The following is an 18447-nucleotide window of genomic DNA, read 5'->3' on the forward strand; positions in this document are numbered from 1 at the left end:
ATGATGAATGATGGATGAGTTGATTGTAAAGAGGTAAAGAAATGAATGGGTTGGATGGCGCCATTGGTCACGGATGGGTCAGATGATTAGAATGGGTGAGGAAGTGATGAGGCTCCGGGCATCAGGAGGGATGTTCCTTCTCACCTCGTTTAGCTCCAGGCATGCCTGGGGTTTCAACAAACCCATCCTCTTCTCTATCTTCACATTCCTCTATGGGCACCATCTCCCAGCCCCAAACCTCCTCATTATCTTTCCCCTCGTCTGGCTGTCCCTCGTACTCCTCTCCAAACACCTCCTCCTCGAGGTGAGTAGGGATCTTCCTCAGCTGCACGGATCCAGGAGAAACCTCCTTGGACATGGGGACATTCACGGATCCAGGAGAAACCTCCTTGAACATGGGGACCTTCACAGATCCAGGAGAAACCTCCTTGGACATGGGGACCCTCACAGATCCAAGAGAAACCTCCTTGGACATGGGGATCTTCACGGATCCTGGAGAAACCTCCTTGGACATGGGGACCTTCCCTTTGCTGGGCTTCACTGCCTCTCCAGCCTTCTCCTCTTCTGTGGAGGGTTTCCTGGGAACTGTTTTGAGAGCCACAGCCTCAACTGAATCTTTTGGGGAAACTGTTTTCGGGATCCTGATTTCTTTTGAACGACTTAGTTTTCTATCAATTTGAAGTGATTCCACCTCTTCAGGCTTTGGTTTATCAACTTTCGGGGTCTTTTTCAACTCAAACTTCTTGGGCTGCTCAACTAGCTTCAAAAGTCCCTCCTCTTTTTGCATTTCTTTAACTGCTGTTGGTGATGGAGTCTTTTTCATTTCCAAACCTTTCTTCCCAACTGCTTGAAGCTTTTGTTGAATTCCTTCTCCAGTTTTTCCAGCTGCTTTCAGCAGGGGCTGTTCTTTGGTTGCTGGGGGTTCTGCTCCAGGAGGACTTGGATGTTTGATGGACTTGGCTGGCTTAACGCCCTTCTCCTTTTCACTACTGACAGGACTATCCCTGTGCTGCTGTTCGGTGGGCTCCGCCAATTGTTTCTTATCAGGTAATTGAGGTGTTGTTAGTTTTTCTTCATCCATTGGGATCTTGGTTAAATGTTTTAATGCAACCTGCCCTTTTTCTTTATCTGGTACGGCAGTAACCTTAACTTTTGTTGGAGGCTTGTCAGCATCCTGTTCTCTTGCTTTGGGAATTTTATCAAGCAGCTTCTTAAGTGTGAACACCTCCTGGTCCACCTGGGCATCGGGAGTCCTCCTGGTCCTGGTTGCAGGTGGCGGTGATTCTTCATCTCCTGGTTTGCTGACAGTTTCAGCAGTTCCATCGGTCACTGCTGGTTCAACCTCTGGTTTCCTAAGAGTGGATTCATCGATCTGGATGGTCCCAGCTGTTCTCCGTGGTCTGGCCTCAATATCTTTACTTGAACCACTGTCTTTGGTAGCTCTGGGGGGCTCGGTCGCCTCTGGTTTCACTTGCTTTTTAATGGGTTTCAATTTAACCATTTCTTCCTCCTCTTCATCTTTTGACAACTTTTTAATTTTCTTTTTCGCAAGGTCTGGTTCAGGCTCTACCTCCATCGAGACTTTAGGGGTACTTGTCCATCTATTATTCTCCTCTTCTGCCCCAGTGATTTCAGGTGCCTCAGAATGGCCCCGTTCAGACCCTTCTTCTTGTGCTGAAAAGACTTCTCCCGCCTTCTCTTTCATCTCAGGATGATCTCTATGATGACGTGCATGAGCTATGGGTTCTGAGTCAGGACGCCTGGTTACCTCCGCTTTAGACCTTAGGTTTTCCTTATCAGATTCTTGGGGTTTATTTGGCACCGGAATTTTCTTTAGTTTGATCATTTCAGGGACAGGATCCTCCTCTTTTGGCAATTGTGGGACTTTTTTCTTTAACTTTGATGTGTCTGAATACTTTGCCTCCTTAACAGGAATCTTATCCTTTGGTTCACTACACAGAGCTGTGTTTAAGATAGTAAATATGTTTTTACAGAATTGTTGACACATTTCCTTTTTTTTTCTGAGAATCAATAGACTTAGAACCAAGAGCTCATTTGCAATAACACAAATTAACTTTGAAATGCCAACTAGAAGATCATACAAAACTGCCAGATATATGACAATTTAGTTGTCAATTAAGTAAATAGGTCATAGGTTTTTTTAAACTGTAAATTTCAATACCTTTAGTTGGTCCTGGTGCTGTGACAGGCCCCTTGTCTGCAAAAATTTAAGAATTGGGAACATGAGTACAGACAACAGTACAAACAAAGGAAGAGGGGGATAGACAGGCATAGTAAATAGGGTTGAGAGTTGGAAAACTCATTCTTAAAGAATTACCTTCCATTCAACTTCACCTTAATGTACCTCATATTTCAAACTATAAGATACATACTATAAGAACATAAAAAATCTTCACATATACATAAAATACAAAAATAAAAATCTTTACACACATATTTAACCAAGCATTGTTAATTAATAAAAGACATGAAACTAAAGCTTCGGGTATCGATTTGATGGAACATGTATTATAATATATAATAACAGTATTATAATATTGTCTAAATGTGACAATGCAGGAAGAGGATTTTAAGAGGTGCTTCAGCCGAGCAACAGACAGAAGAATAGATGCCAAGAGATGGTACCTTCAGGAGGAGAGTTCTCCATGGTTGCGGCTGGGGGACTTTTCTTCTCCACCCGGGCAGCCTTTATCTTCTCCACGGGATAGGCTTTAGCTACAAGAAATCAACTCAGTCACATGTCTGCCGTGTATCACAAGCTTTAAAGACTGGAGAGACATGTATGCTATGATACTACCAACAGAATGTCTGACAAACAAAACCTCAACAACACAAACTACCAAACAAACTACCTGGAGGAGCATCCACCGTGACTGAAAGAGGAGGAGGAGTAGGAGCAGGCTTTGCTGCTGGTTCTGAAGGTTTCTTCTCTTCTTGAGGAGGCACTTTGGAATATAAGGTGCAATATCAAGACAAAGAAAGCAACAAGCTTTTCGACCAAATGCACAAATAATGCACAAACATTAGGACACAATAGAAAGACACCTTTCAGGATTCTCGGTGTCAAAAGAAAAAGTGGCCATCATGAGGAATAAATGGGATCCCAAATAATACAAGTGGTTTCCTGAATACTTTGAAGTCCTTGTGATTGCATGACAATACAAGACACAATAACGCACAACGTGAATTCATTGAACAGACAAGAGTGTGCTACTCAAATAAAGTTCAATGTTCCTGGTGTTCACAAAGTATACAGAAGAGATGAACACCAAGATGAGTTAAATTTACACACAAATGCTAATTTTCTGCTAATCAAGAGGTGCTAATCAAGAACTCTTGTGTCTTGAGACACACACGATTAAAAGCAGATGAAAGTATGGCAAGAGTGCGATGTAGAATAACATCTCTAAATTAAAAGCGTTGGACAGGTTGATCATAAGATCATAAGAGTGTGAATTGTTCTTTAATTGATTGCTGAATACCTTTCATTTGCTTCGGCTCTTCGATGTTGTCCAATTGCTTTGTTTTCTTGCTGTCTTGCCTTTGTGGGGAAGATTTAGGTGTGGGATGTTGTTGTTCTACGGGTGTCTCTTGTTTCGGAGAAACTGCTCTTGATTCACCCATAGACTGCCTTGCTCTGGGAGCTTGCTTATCTCCAACAGAGTCAACTTGTTTCCTTTGAAGGACCATCTTAGTTGCTTGTGGCATCTTAACGGCTGTGGCGTCATGGGTAGAAGGTTTTTTGAATAGGATCAAATCTTCCACTGGAAGAGCAGTAATGGATCTCTCAGTTTGTTGACACACATGTCTTTGATCAACCCTCTTTTCCAGTGAAATAGCCTTCTCACAAGAGATTTCCACTCTGCTTGATAATATTGGAATTGGTGGTTCTGCTGTTTTCTCAGGTATCAGTACTTCTCTCTTGGGAAGGGAGTGGCTAGGCAGGGACTGGTGAGATGGACTAGCCGTTGGAGACTGGCTAGGTGGACTATCTGTTGGAGAATGGCTAGCTAATGGAGACTGGCTAGGTGGACTAGCTGTTGTAGACTGGCTAAGTGGAGAATGGTGTGAGGGACTTGGTGTTGCTAAGTCCTTCTTGATTTGAGGAGGACTCACAGACTTAGCAGATAAACCATTTACATCTTTGGCAGCAGGTCTGATGTCTTCGTAAAGTTTTTCCTTTGGTTTGGCCACGGTACCTTCTATGCTGTGTATTTTATGTATTTCCCTGTACTCTGTGCTAACCTCATCTGTTACTGCCACCGTTTTTTTTCTCATCTCACTTCTAATTGGTTCCTTCCTGTGATCACATGACTCCACTTCCTCTGAAGTGGATCTGAATTCTGTCAGACTATTCAGCTCACTGGAACTCTTCTCCAGATAAATCCTCCTTTCTTCTGTGGATACGTTCTTCCTCTGTTCAGCTCTTATTCTTGCTTCCTGCTCAGTCTTCATCAAAAGGTGAGCATCTTAAGAATACAACCAAGATTTTAAACAACATAGAACGGTGACAAAGTTGAAGACGCAAGACAACCAACAAAACACACATTTCAGCAATTGTATTGTAATCTAGAAGCACTAGACTATCAGAACTTCTTGCAGAAAAGTGTTTGGTTCAAAGCATACCTGTGGTGGGCGTTCTCTTATCCAGTTGTGGTTTATCTACTGCAGATTTATCCTGTGGTAATTCCTTCGGTTTGACTGTTTTAATCCATCAAACATCAAAGCAAACAGTAAATATTCATGACAGACAGACACAATATTGCAAGAATTAGAAAGATATGAAGATATGAAGAGGAAAGATAAAGAAGATAAGAGGCTATGAGTTAATATGAATCAAATTTCAACTCATATTTACCTTCTTGAGGTTTTTCTGTGATTTGTTTTGACTTATCAGGAGCTTTACATAGTGGCTTTGGTTCCACTGCTGCTGGTTTAGGTATTTCTGTAGTCTTATTGCATACTTGTTCTGTTCTGGCCTCTGGGCTGAATGGAACAAATGTAGAAGCCTTTTGGGTCAGCTCTGTTGGCTGAGGAACAATGCTTGTTTCCTCTCTGGGCCTCCTGGGAACAAGCTTGGTTTCTTCTGAAACAGGTGCTATTGTTTCTGGCATGGCTTGCTGTGGCTTCTGAGCCAGTGGCTCTGGAACTTTAAAAGTAGAAAGCGGTTCTGGCCGAGCCTGATCAGCATCAGGTTTAACAACAGCTCCTGTTTTTAAAGCTTCTGATGGGGGTTTCTGGGGTCGGCTTGGAGGTTGTGGGTCACGTGGTTTTCTGGGTTCTGAGACTTAAGAAAAAATAATAGTTTATGAATATGATGCTATAAGTAAACCCACACTGAGTGCAATTTCATAAGAACTGCACATGAAAAAGAGGCAGAAGAAGCAGATAGCTCTTCTGGAAGAGAACTTAGAACAAGATCAGAAAGGGAAGCATCACAGCATCTTTGCAGTACCTTGAGGTAGGGGTACATCTTTCATGGGCAGGGTAACCTTGGAGGCAGGTCGATCAACAACTGGTTCCACTGGTCTGGGAACAACTAAGTCAAATAGATTCAACATTAAACATGTTGTCCAACCTACTGGCTGAGACAGTGTTAAACTTAATGAAGAAAGAATAGGTACTTAACAGACTTAAATACCTCCAGAAGGAACTTGTTCTTTTGGTGTGGTAAGCTTAGGAGTGATTGTTTGAACAGGTTCCTTGGGTACTGGGTTTTAAGGAAACATTTAACACACGTTTAATGCTAACTTATTACTGACACATTCGACACATGTCACTGCACATTTGAGGAATCACACTCAAGAGTGCTTGGCATTAGACATTTAGGTAACAAAAAAAATACATATACTACATTGTTACATTTTGTCACATTGCTAAACACAACAGATAACATCAAGAGATGTGATGAAGAATGTAAGATCAACTCTGCAGTACCTTTGGCAGTAATGGGAGGAGCTTTAGGAGTGTGGACCTTGGTGGCAGATGACTGAGCCACAGGGACTTTCACCACAGGAATAATAGACAATACATAAGTATCAGAGCGAAAGAAAAGAAAGCAAGAAGAAAGAATCCAATGCACAATAGGCATTGTTTACTAACAGTACAACAGTGATTCACTCTAGGCAGCGACAATATTAATGACAAGATAGAACCATTACAAGATGTAATGTAAAGAGTGGATAAGAATAATTTGAATTTCAATAGCAAACTGTGATCTTGAAGTGTGCTGGATAATGTATCTATCCCAAGAATATGGAATATACCGTAATGTTACCTTCTGGGATTGCAGTTTCCTCTTCTCTGCGCGAAGGAACAGGGCTCACTTGGGGTTCAGGCTTCTTGATTTCAGGTACTTAAAAACATTTTCAACGAGTTCAACTAGGCAATGACACACATAACATCACTGAATTTCGACTTCAACACAAGAAAGGTTCAAGAATGGAAGAAATATTGGAAGAAACTGAGAAACAAAAAGCATGGCAGAATGAACCTGTCTACATGACGGACCACACAGACTCAGAATAGTACAATGACAGAATTTTACAATGCAGAAAGATGTATATGAATACCTTGAAGAGGGGGCGGTGCTACAGGGACAGGAGGCTGGGCTACAGAGAGTTTCTCCTCTGGTCTGCGGTCAGCTTCAGGAACTTTAATGATAGTTTGACCATTAGATTCTAGATAACATTTGGTTAAAGTGAGTCTAAGTTTAAAAGAGCTGAAAGAGTTGCTGTAAAGCAGAATGAAAAGCATTGAACATAACAAAGAAGCCTTTGTTTGAAACAGTGTGAAACAGCCAATAATAATTAGCACATTCAGCCCACACCTGCTGCTAATTGGTCCATAGACGTGGATGACAAACATTCAGCACACAAACAGAAAGCAGTGCTGTACGACGTCCTACAGAAGGAGGCCTGCAGGTCTACATGGAAACAAGCCTAGAAGCACGAGTGGCAGGTTGTTTAGTTCACTACGCTAGCATGGATAACCGGTAGAGCTGTACCTTTGACTTGTGTCTTCTCAACACGTTCTATAACTGGTTTCCTTTCTTCTGCTGAGGGAAGAAAGTCGTCTTAGAAAAACCCCACACAAAGGATCTCCACTTCTTAGGACCTCAAAATATAGGCCTTTTGAAACACCCACATATCAGACAATATACATCACACAATGGTACAAATAACATTGATATCCATAAAAAAAACATTTAGGAATGAGAATACAACTCAGACAAATGAGATCAAAATCAAAGTGATGTAGACCACAGACAGACAGACAGGCAGCAGGCTAGAGACATGACAGGGTTTAGAATGAAAGATGAGAATGAGAAGATGAGTTCCAGCCCTGTGTGACTGAGGTTGAAGAATACTGAAAATAAATGGCTTTTTCTTCAGTGCCGAAGCTCTGATTAGCTGTGGTGTTAGACGACAACTTCCCGTGTGCAAAAGGAGCTCTTTCCGCAGATAGGGTTAAAAGCGATGACTCAATGGGGTAAATCATGAGTTGAGAATATTTTTATTATTTTGTTTAATGTTTTGGGATTAAGTATTAAGGATGGAGGGTGAGGACGATGATGATGAAGTTGACAGAACAGGTTTTAAATTAATTTAGAATTAACAGGCATGAATCCAAGGATTATTAAATCATCATAGATATGATTATAGAATATACAGAGTAAAGGATTTGTACCTTTTACTTCCGTTTTCTCTTCGTGGTGATAGAACTCAGACGAATCTTTAGGTAGAAACGTCAAACATTTGTGAACTTCACAAGTCCCATTTCAGTTGGAGATAATATGATTGCTATTACTAATGTTTAGTCTTACCCGTGTAAGTAAACTGAGATGATGTTTCTTGTACTCGAATTGTTTTGTCTTGGATATCTAGAGATGTATCCATACATAAATTACTTTATAATGGTACATTGATGAACCATTAAGGAACTTAGATGATTCAGTGATAATCATTAATTAACAGTGTAATAACAGTTGACTAATGATCTAGAAATATTTTACTAATGATGTTCATGTTTCCTAGTAGTGTACATTTTCACTAAGATTATGGTATTAATGTAAACTTTTGTATAAATTGATAATACAATTGAACCAGAGTTCCTTAAACTCACAAGAACTGATTTACAATCAACAACCTACCTCTAACTCACTTCCCCTTACCCCTATGCTATTGCTATATAATAATGCTAATTACTCCATTAACTAAGGTCAATTAATGATTAATTAGTAAACCCTTATTGTAGAGTGTTACCCATTTAAAGATTTAGATAAAATCCATTTTGTTTTATCTATTTTTGGGAAGTTTACCTTCACTTCATTTACTGGTATGTTTGGAGATAAACTCAATTTTAGCTAATGGCTGAAACTTCAGGAAATATTAGTTTGAACTGAAACATTTTCTATTTAATAAAATGTAAAGATTATGCTACAGTTTTGTTTTACAGAAAGGTATCAAAGGTTGGGTATGGAATTTGCTTTTTTGGCCATTTTTGCAAAATTACTTGAAATCCTTATCATAACCCGCTTACAGCCACTGAGTTAGAAGTACTGACATGAAAATTAAACAAGTCAATCATCTGTGGAACGGGCAGGGCTCGAAAAACTCCAGCCAATCATTTGGATTGCCACCTCGTTGCATTGGACAGTAAGTACGTCAATCAAACGGTCGTACTGCACTCCCCCTCCCCCGCGCCCCGCGCGCGACCCCTTCGTGCAGTACTCGTGACCCAGAGCTCGTGACCCAGAGCAAGCTCCTGTTTGTTGTTATCCTGCGGTAGCTACTGGAACTAGTTAATCCACATTTGGACCTAGCAGTAGAAGACAATTTCCATGGCAGACAAGACGCCACCATCCCCACCACCACCACCACCACCAGCAAAGAGAAGGAAAACTCTTTTTCAGAGAGTAATTGATAATAAAAACGCTGAAATCAAGAATAATCCTAGGCGCTGCTTTCGAACGTTGGCGGCCACTGAAGGACGAGAAGGGTCTAAAAACCGATGCTTGTGTGGCGGTTGACCTAGTTTCAAAGTTTATACCGTTTATACTCGGTAATACCGGTGTTGAGACGAGTGTATTACTCGTTGTGAAAATGTCCACACCGCAGCAACCCTAGTGAAAACCAGGACTTCCAATACAATTATATGAAACAAACATACATTTTCTAAAAATAGTAATGATTTATGTGACCGTTTAATGTTTATAACATCTGGTGCAACCATAGCCGCGAGAACGTATTCTCAGCAGGGGGTGCTGGAAAAAAAAAAACTCAGCCTGCACTAGACTCGCAACTCGTTACATTGATAAAAAAGATATATAGCAGCGCAGCTCAATTACACCAGTGCATGCGCGCACAGTTGAAAATCGATCGTTGTGTTCACTTCCTTCACACCATGGTTCACATCCAGCTGCTCACAGAACAAGTTTAGCGCACCACCGCTACCCTCACACTTTTTCATGTAACCTTTTTTCAGCACTAGGTCATATGAGCATTAAATAAATGCTGCGTCTCAAAATGCCTTGGACAGCAGCGAGGATGACTCGCTTTGCCACGGGCCGAAACAGTTCGGAGCGACCACAGCCAGAGCGAACACAGCGGGGCAGAGGAGTGTCAGGAATAGTCTTTGGTGTAGGCTACACATCAGTACGGCCTATTTTCACTACTGTTTAGTGGCAATGCAGTGTTTTATTCTATGCCTTTTTATTTTCGTATATTATTTCAATGAATACAATTTATTTATTCATAAAAACAAGATCTGGTCTTCAAATCTTTTTTCCAAATATAGGTCGTCTTACAATGGGGTTTGTGTTTATATTCGGACCAATACGGTACAGCGGGCGCTCACATGACGTTAAGCATTTCCTGGTGCATAATGTGACGCTTCAGAACCTAAAATCCCGTTTCTCCCCGTTGACACGACAACACATAACCGGCGTTTTCAGAAATCTCCACTTTGGCCGGAGTTTTTAGAAATTATCGTTTTCTGTGATAAGACAGGGCCTCGGACAGGGGGTGTTGCAGCACCCCCAAAACCCCTACTTCCCGTGGTACTGGGTGCAACTTACAGCTGAATGTAGTGCCATGTTGTTAAACGAAAACCTACGCTAGCCTGGCTCGCTCTCGCGCATCTCTGTTCGCGCTCGTGCATGATTGCGCGTCCAGGTACTTGGAATGGGTGGAGTCAGAGTCAGCGTTGAAGGAGAGGGGGTAGGACCATTTGAGTTGTGTATTTTCAAAATCTGCTGGCGTTTCGCAAATCGCATACCCAACCTTTAAGATTGCTTTGAAACACTTCAAATTAATATCTACTCACCATAGGGAACCTGTCCCAAACCAATTTCTGTAAGAGGACAAGGTATCAAGTTTAACAACCAGATAATTTAATTACATATTCAATATCACTGCACAACTATGAAGCAGCTGTGTCATACGGACCTTTGCCTGAAAGGGAGAGCTCTGCTGAGCTCTTGGTCTCTCCCAGTGTGTCCACACTCGCTACCACTGAGAACAAGCCAAAGAAGCAATAGAGTATTATAGTATACTGAAGAAGAAAGGACTCCCATGTGTCCTTTTACCAAGCTACGGGGGCATTATCAAAAGACAACTCGCACTCAAAGGTCGCAGAATGCTTCTCCTTCACATCAATGCTTGAGATCCGTTTGTTGAAGTGATTTTGGTAAATTAAGAAACAGAAGGTAAAATAGAGCATGTAGCAACATTTGACAATGTTTTATGTACTACATTTAACCTCAATATTAAGAAGATTTGACATTATAACCGTTTGAAGTGTGGAAATAAAGACAACAAGGAGAACACAAGGGAGAACATACTACAAAACCCAAAGAACACAGATAAAGCATCTAAATCACATGATTCAACAGTAGAGGTCGCTGGTTCTGAGAGGCAGCTTGTGGGAAACCAAAGCCAAAGAAGAACTGAAGAACAGTGGAAGGTGATGAAAATTACAATACAACACAGGACCCTTTACTGCATGGTGACTTACCGGTGACGGTGAGTCTGGCGTTGGAGATATGAGGGCCACACACCACGCGGTAGTCGCCCTGGTCCTTATCACTGCACTTCTTGATTCTGAGGTAGTGGCGATCCCCTACCACACTAATGTCATACTTGTCACTGTTGTCCAGCTTCTGGGTGCCCTTGTACCAGGACAGGGTGATCTCAGGGTAGTTGATGGTGACCTGGCACTCAAAGGTGGCCACCTGCTTCTCAGCAGTGGTCTGGTCACTGATGTCTTTTAACACAGAGACAGGCTGCAAAGCAACACAGGATTAATGATGAATGCATCGACAATTATTCAATTCAGTCCTTGAAACGTGCCAGCCATTTTAAAAGCACTAAATAGAAGACATTTGATCAATCAACCTGAACCAAAACACATTGTAATCTGAGCCAGAAGAGCCAGGTATATATGATGTTTGTATTAGTCTGGTGTATCTGTTTTTGTACAAAACTGGTCTATCTGATGTTTGTATGAGACAGGTGTATCTGATGTTTGTATAAGACTGGTGTATCTGATGTTCTATGGGACTGATGAGACGGAGGAGACGACCACCGGTACCTCTGTGCCAGCGCGGCCCTCCAGCTGCTGGATGAGTCTAGCCATGTCCTCTTCGTCTACTCGGCCTCCGCGCTCCACTTCCTGTAGGACAGGAGATACACCTTTCAAATTCAGGTCTGCTCCTTTACTGTAGATTGTTGTCCATCAAACCAGGGACAAACCTCTAGAACATCAATGTGTTCCTTGTGGCATTAGAAGTGTTTTTTGTGATCTCAGTTTATTACGCACCACTTTTCCTGTCTCATCCTCTTTCTCTTTCTTCAAGAAAGAAATAGCCTCAAGAATTGCCCGGTAGTCGTGGATGTCATGGTCGAGGAGAATCTTCTCATAATCTTTGGGGTCATGACCTCTCAGTAGCTCAACGATATCAACCTCTCCCTCTTTCTTTGGACTCTTCGTCTTGGATGGAGTCCTATGGAGACAAACTGATTCATTCATATTGTCCCATGTAGTGGCCCATGTGATGGCCACACTTCACTGAGTGCAGAAACCCAGCCTGCCCAACCATGAGACGCATGACAAGAAAAAGCACGAGAGGAGGTGGAGATTGAGGACGATACTGTCTCCACACCTCCACAAGTCATCCACTGTACATGGCCTTAATGACCCCTGATGAAACATGGCTGCATAAATCTCTGTGTTTATGAACACCTACCTCTTGAGCTTGGCCCTAAAGTCCCCAACTCCTGCCGCCTCTTCCTTCTTGTTGACCTCCATGTCTGTACTGCATTCAATCTCTCCGTGTTTGCTGGAGGCCACACATCTGTACTGGCCAGAGTCAGACTTGGTCACTTCTCTGATCTCCAGCTTGGCCTCCTGCCCTTTGTGTTCCACAGAGATACGACCACCAGGGGTGATCTGCCTCCACTTCCCCTTCATCCATTTCACATTGGGAATGGGATCACCTCCAACCTTGGCGATAAAGGTAGCAGTGCCCTCTGCAACACACAGACAACAAACAATAGTCTCAAAACCTTCATCACCTTTATTGGCTGGTGTTGTCAGATTGTTTGTCAGATTGCTTCTGACAAACATCAGAAATTACTCACTCTCTGCGACAGAGACACTCTTGGGCTCCTCGATGAAGAAGAGGTTATCCAGACGCTTTGTTGGAGAAGTTCCAGCAGCTGCTGCCGCCTCGCTAGGTGCAGCCTTGGTCCCTTTGTCTGATGGAGTATTGTCATCAGTAAATGCTAGCACTGAAGAACCATTCAAATAGGATCACACTGCAATCAATACAAGTTATATCATTATGAAGCAAGGAGTACAACTGGTGATATTATTAGTAGTGGAGGTTTCACAGATGAATGCATGGTTAAACTACCAAATATACGTACCCTTTCTTTTCACCCTCTAATACATTTGTATAAGACAAGCTGGTTTCTGAAGTAGAATTTTTCAAATCTTAATTAAAGGTAATTTAGAAAACAAGCTAAAAATATGACTGATGCACTGAAGCAGCACCTAGGTTTAATGGAGAGTACAATCCTTTGGCCTGCAAGCAAAAGTAATTCAATATTATTTTTAATGAGACTGAAGCCGAATTATTAAATGCATAGGTTTGTACAGATATCAGTACATTCAGATATCAAGGTGGCAGTCATGACATTATTGAATCATATTATACCAGGTATTCTCAATGAATCATGTTTCCCAAGATGCAGACAGTCCTATTCTGATGCAGAAAATTAGAATGCACCAGATTAGAAGACAAGGCTCCATAACGCCTTAAACAGCAGTTTCAACTAGAAAAAGCATTTCCTGCAGAAAATGTGGTGAGTGCTGTAGTGCAAAGTGAGGTTGAAAATATGTTTTAATAAAGCCCCATAGTTAAAAATGTAAATAAATGTTGAATGGCTGAATTCAAGTGAAAAGATTTGAACAGAGTCTAAATGGAGTAGAGAATCTAAACATGTACACCATTTAAAGAATGTAGTTAAACAAAAAGTTAAACAAATAGCTAAAGTGATAAAGTTTGAATATATCTCTTCTCATCTAATCATTCAGCTTTTTTGATAGCCGCCTTGGGCTATAGCACGAGGAATGTTCACGCTCTAGCCTCAACGGACGACAATGAGACCAACTGAAAATATACAAACGTGAATAGGGTTTGACATCAAACTGTTGATTCTTTCAACGAAAGGGTTAACGGTTGAAAACGGACCAAGTTATGGTTGACCAAGTTAAGAAGTCTGAAGTAGTTGAAGTGTCAGGGAATGGGCCCCCAATGCCTTCCATTGTAAAAAAAAATATTTTAAATTAGTAACTTTTGAATATCTTAAAAAGTTAAAAATATTTAATCTGAACAGTAGTGCGTGATTCCAAGCTAACCTGAACATTTTAAAAGTGGAATGGAGTCTCTAGGTTGTGGAAGGAGTAGGATCCCAAGATTTGTGGAGAATAAGAAAGAAAGAAAGAAAGAAAGAAAGAAAGAAAGAAAGAAAGAAAGAAAGAAAGAAAGAAAGAAAGAAAGAAAGAAAGAAAGAAAGAATAAAGTCTAAGAACCACAACAGTTGTGAACCTCAAACACCTAATTATGTTGAAATGGTCTCCAACGTGTGGATGTTAAAAGAGCTGGACAAAAAATAAAATGCAAGGTCCATCATAACATATTATCGAAGAAGTATTCAAATGGGTTTACCTATCACAGTGACCTTGGACTTGCAGAACTCACTGCCCTCAGCATTGCTGGCCTTGCACAGATAATCTCCTGCTTCAGCCTTGGACGCTTTGCTGGTTTCCAGGCTTGCTGTACCATCCACTAAAGTAATCCTGGTGTTCCCACTGGATTTCAGCTCCTTTCTATCCTTCATCCACTGGATCTTCAGTGGAGGAGAGCCACAGACGTGGCAGGTAAGGCTAAGCTTGTCGCCCTCTTTCACCGTCTCCGATTTGAGAGGGATGTCAAATACAGGCTTCTTTGCAGCCTCTGGAAGATTATTTTACAAAAACTGCATATCAGTGTCAAGGACTGTGTTTTTCCTCAAAAAAATCGTAAAAAACAACATTAATAAGGCAGATTGAAGAAGGTTACAACAGTAAAGAGAGGAGGAGAGTAAGTCTTACATTAAATAATAAAGATGATATGAGAGTGAAACCCTACTGTATTCAATTTGAACACATACACACCTGAGATAGTAAGGGAAACCTGGAAGGACTCTTTTCCAGCCTCATTGGTTGCCTCACAAGAATAACGACCCTGGTCAAAGACCAAGGTGTCTTTTATTGCGAGAAGGGCTGTGTTGTTCCTGAGGCTGACGTCATGTTTGTCAGAGCTGTGGATCTGACTACCATCCTTAAACCAGGAGACGCTGATGGGCTGGGAGCCAGACAATCGAGCCTCCATCTTCACCACCTTACCCACTGTATCCTCCATGGATTCGGCAGGCCTCTTGGTGAAGCTCGGAGGAACTTTACTTTCTGTTAGTGAAGGAAAGTAGCATAATTTAACCACAGACATTTAGAAATAATCCATACAATTAAATTCAAAATCCTAAAGTATAATAGAATAGAATATGTTCTATTATTGTTTTTACACTTTACATGATGCCTGTCCAAAAATCCATATTTAGTCATGACCATATATGGTTCAGAGATCAGGGAACGTAATCAAAGCTCTTTGTTATGGTGGATAGATTCGTTATACTAGCTTGACTTCGCCAGACCAATTCACAAATGAGTATTAGTCTGGAGCCTCTCAGGTTATTTTGGATTATCCACTGACACAGACCAAAACGTCTGTTTTCAATTGGATGGAACTACAATGAATCAACTGTGTGGCACATCAGTGCAGCCATACTGGTTGTTGATGACAATGTCTCAACATAGGGCGCTCCTCAGCACAGTCATTGTATAAATCCGCACCGTATCAAACCTGCTCCGTATTAGATAAACAGCTGTTCAGACAGGTTTGTCTGAATAGGAGAGGTGCCAGGCAAACAGTGTTGTAATGACGTCAAATGTGACGTAACCTTGCCTCATTTGCATACATTGTACTGTTGGTTATCAGAAAAGTCGCTGGAACTCGCTGGTTTGCATGATGACGTCATTCGTGACGCCACCACGCATCCTTTGCATGCAAGGTTTATCCGGGTGAAGAAGGCGGAACTCGTTGGAAACAATGAAAGCAGCAGGCAAAAGGGATTGGGATTGGGAATGGAGAGAGAGAGAGAGAGCTGTGTGCAGTGCAGAGACGAGGGATAACCCGAAAAAAAAAGTATCCAGTCACAAGAAAAAGTTCCCAGATTCGCCGCCAGTAGCTTTTCCGTCGCCAGCGATGGCCAAAAGTCACTAAATCTAGCCGAGTTGAAAACAATGCAGACACATATGAAAGAAAAAATGTAAACATGAGCTTGAAAATTTGTCTGGTTGGTGTAATACATAACTAAGATACATAACTAAGTATAGAATATTACTGTCATCCACTTGATTAGATGAAGCAGGCAAATAACGATGGCCAAAGAAGAAAATAATTGCATTGCGTGCCCTCCATCCCCTCCCACAAGTACACCGGGTGGGAGAAATATTTAACATTTAGAAAGCAGGTCAAAGAACCAAAAGGTTTAGGAGCCCTGCCAAAGACACTACACTGAAAGAAATATTACTTCACTTTGGAGCTCATGTTTTCAGCAATGATTGTTTCATGTTTCCGGTATGGAAGAGAATATTTGAGTTATTCTTTTAAGCACGCTTATGAGGGTTTTCAAGCACCATCTGAGGAAATGTAGATGGTTACCGAGAAGGTTAGCAGACGAGCGGGAAGCTGTTGGCAGGTCAGTGCTTTTGCCTTTACCTAGACGGACATGAGCGTGACAGACATCACTTCCAACGCCATTCGATATTTCACACGAGTATTTCCCTGCAGCTGCTGGGCGGTCACTGTAGAGTACCTCCAGAGAGGAGGTGGAGTCAGTAGTTAGGACATTATACTGGTATGACGCCCAGATCAACTTGTCGTCTTTCTTCCAGGTGACTTGGACCCTGTTGCTTCCAGTATACTTGCACACTAGCTTCAGCGGTTTGCCCAGTAAAAAGCAAGTGTCCTCCAACTTCTTGATGAAGCGCATGTTTTCTGTGAGAAGCAGTGATGAGAGAAGCAAGGTTAGTTAGGTATTAATGAGCAATGTGGCTTTGATCAGCATTACACCTGAGACTACTACAGTATGGAATGGCTTCTTCATGCTCAAAACTGCTAACCCTCTAAAAAAGGAAGATGCAAACCTTCTAAGGTCTAGTCCACACATGGACTAACGCTGTTTTTAGAAGATTATTTGTTCATGTTTTGGATAAAGAGCAAAAACAAGGTGTGATTTTTTTTCTAATAGTGGGATACATGTAAATTAGGCCTAAGACAATTATTCAAGGGTCTCTCACAGTTCAGTTTTAGATGTGCATTGAAGTGTAACTCCAGAACACATCCTCAACGGGGTGAAGGGACATGAACATCTGATCGTCAACAATTCTTTAGACGTTACATTGAAGGAAAGATTCCCCAACTCTTAAAGATTCCATTTACAGTAATGATTGTTTCATGTTTCAAGGTATTGAAAATGCTATTTGTGTTACTCTCTGAAAGCAGGCTTATGAGGGATATCATGCACCTTCTGAGGAAACGGAAATAGTTACTGAGGAGGTTAGCAGAGGAATTTAAAGCTGTTGGCAGGTTAGTGCTTTTGCCTTTACCTAGACTGACATGAGCGTGACAGATATCACTTCCAGCCTCATTAGCAATTTCACAGGAGTATTTCCCTGCAGCTGCAGGGCGGTCGCTGTAGAGGACCTCCAGAGAGCAGGTGGAGTCAGTAGTTAGGACATTATACTGGTATGACGCCCAGATCAACTTGTCGTCTTTCTTCCAGGTGACTTGGACCCTCTGGCTTCCAGCATACTTGCACACTAGTTTAAGAGGTTCTCTGACCATGAAAAAAGTCTCCTCAAACTTCTTGAGGAAGCGTGCAGGCTCTGTGAAAAGCATTGATGAGAGAAGCAAGGTTAGTTAGGTATTATTGAGCAATGTGATGTTAGCCAGCATTAACCCTGAGCCTACTACAGTATGGAATGGCTTGGTACTATCAGAGACTGCTGTACTGTCTAAATAAGAGATTCAAGGACATGGCCAGAATCACCTACGAAGGGTAGTCAACAAGCATAGAGTTATTTTTGAAAGCTTAATGTTCCTTACAATTTTCCGAAATCTTCATGTCACACTGTCTGTATTACAAAATATCTGTCCATAGGGAATGCGTAACAATTTCAAGAGTACCGATAAGCATGCCAGGTCAGTAGGGGGAAACAAGACAATCATTATGGAGAGTATTGTACCTCTTCTTGAGATACACCATTTCTAAGGTTCAATACAGGTTTACATTTAATCACAGATGGCGACATGGCCTTAGAAGTATTTGGTCTCAGTATATCTATATGCCTATGCAGGATGTAATAATGATTAATAATATGAAGTTGCCGTAAATTGCCATGCACAAACTCGAGGACATGAGGTCAATATTTTCCAAAAGCTCTTTGTCACTGATCTCCTCTAACACAAAGAAAACAGAGATCAAAACTCGTACTACACCTTTGAAGGCATTTTCAAAAAGCTCAGAGATCGGTTTCTTAAAACATTGTTTGATTACCCCTGAAAGGCCAAAACACATTGAAAATGTGTTTTTGTTCAATTACCGGGAACCTCAGGGGCTAGACCAAGGACAACTAGTCAAGGATCTCTACCAGTTCCCTTTTAGACATGCAGTGAAAGTGTATCTCCACAAAATTCCTCCAAGTATTAGAAGGGAAAGATCTTCTGATCATTACATTGAAGGAAAGATTCCCCAACTC

The 18447-nt window shown here is 41.5% G+C and overlaps 1 protein-coding gene across 50 annotated transcripts in view; it reads right to left on the reverse strand.

The window, feature by feature from the left end:
- LOC132474120 (titin-like) overlaps positions 1-18447 on the reverse strand; it is a 178324-nt gene that overhangs the window by 120496 nt on the left and 39381 nt on the right. For 20 of the 50 annotated variants that reach the window (XM_060074608.1, XM_060074631.1, XM_060074605.1 and 17 more), the window contains 25 exons: positions 16349-16684; positions 14743-15033; positions 14255-14542; positions 12663-12779; positions 12269-12551; positions 11842-12025; positions 11614-11694; positions 11038-11305; positions 10470-10535; positions 10348-10374; positions 7847-7903; positions 7711-7755; positions 7028-7078; positions 6594-6674; positions 6299-6376; positions 5959-6024; positions 5663-5731; positions 5477-5560; positions 4880-5308; positions 4648-4722; positions 3504-4490; positions 2874-2966; positions 2647-2736; positions 2183-2218; positions 145-1962 (listed from right to left, as the gene is read on the reverse strand). In XM_060074608.1, coding sequence (XP_059930591.1) covers positions 145-1962; positions 2183-2218; positions 2647-2736; positions 2874-2966; positions 3504-4490; positions 4648-4722; positions 4880-5308; positions 5477-5560; positions 5663-5731; positions 5959-6024; positions 6299-6376; positions 6594-6674; positions 7028-7078; positions 7711-7755; positions 7847-7903; positions 10348-10374; positions 10470-10535; positions 11038-11305; positions 11614-11694; positions 11842-12025; positions 12269-12551; positions 12663-12779; positions 14255-14542; positions 14743-15033; positions 16349-16684 — 6000 coding nt within the window. The remainder of the gene's footprint in view (positions 1-144; positions 1963-2182; positions 2219-2646; positions 2737-2873; positions 2967-3503; positions 4491-4647; positions 4723-4879; positions 5309-5476; positions 5561-5662; positions 5732-5958; positions 6025-6298; positions 6377-6593; positions 6675-7027; positions 7079-7710; positions 7756-7846; positions 7904-10347; positions 10375-10469; positions 10536-11037; positions 11306-11613; positions 11695-11841; positions 12026-12268; positions 12552-12662; positions 12780-14254; positions 14543-14742; positions 15034-16348; positions 16685-18447) is intronic. The other 30 variants (XM_060074632.1, XM_060074630.1, XM_060074618.1 and 27 more) reach the window with 21 other exon arrangements.

Source organism: Gadus macrocephalus, chromosome 16 (genome assembly GCF_031168955.1).
Source record: "Gadus macrocephalus chromosome 16, ASM3116895v1".
NCBI lineage: Eukaryota > Metazoa > Chordata > Actinopteri > Gadiformes > Gadidae > Gadus > Gadus macrocephalus.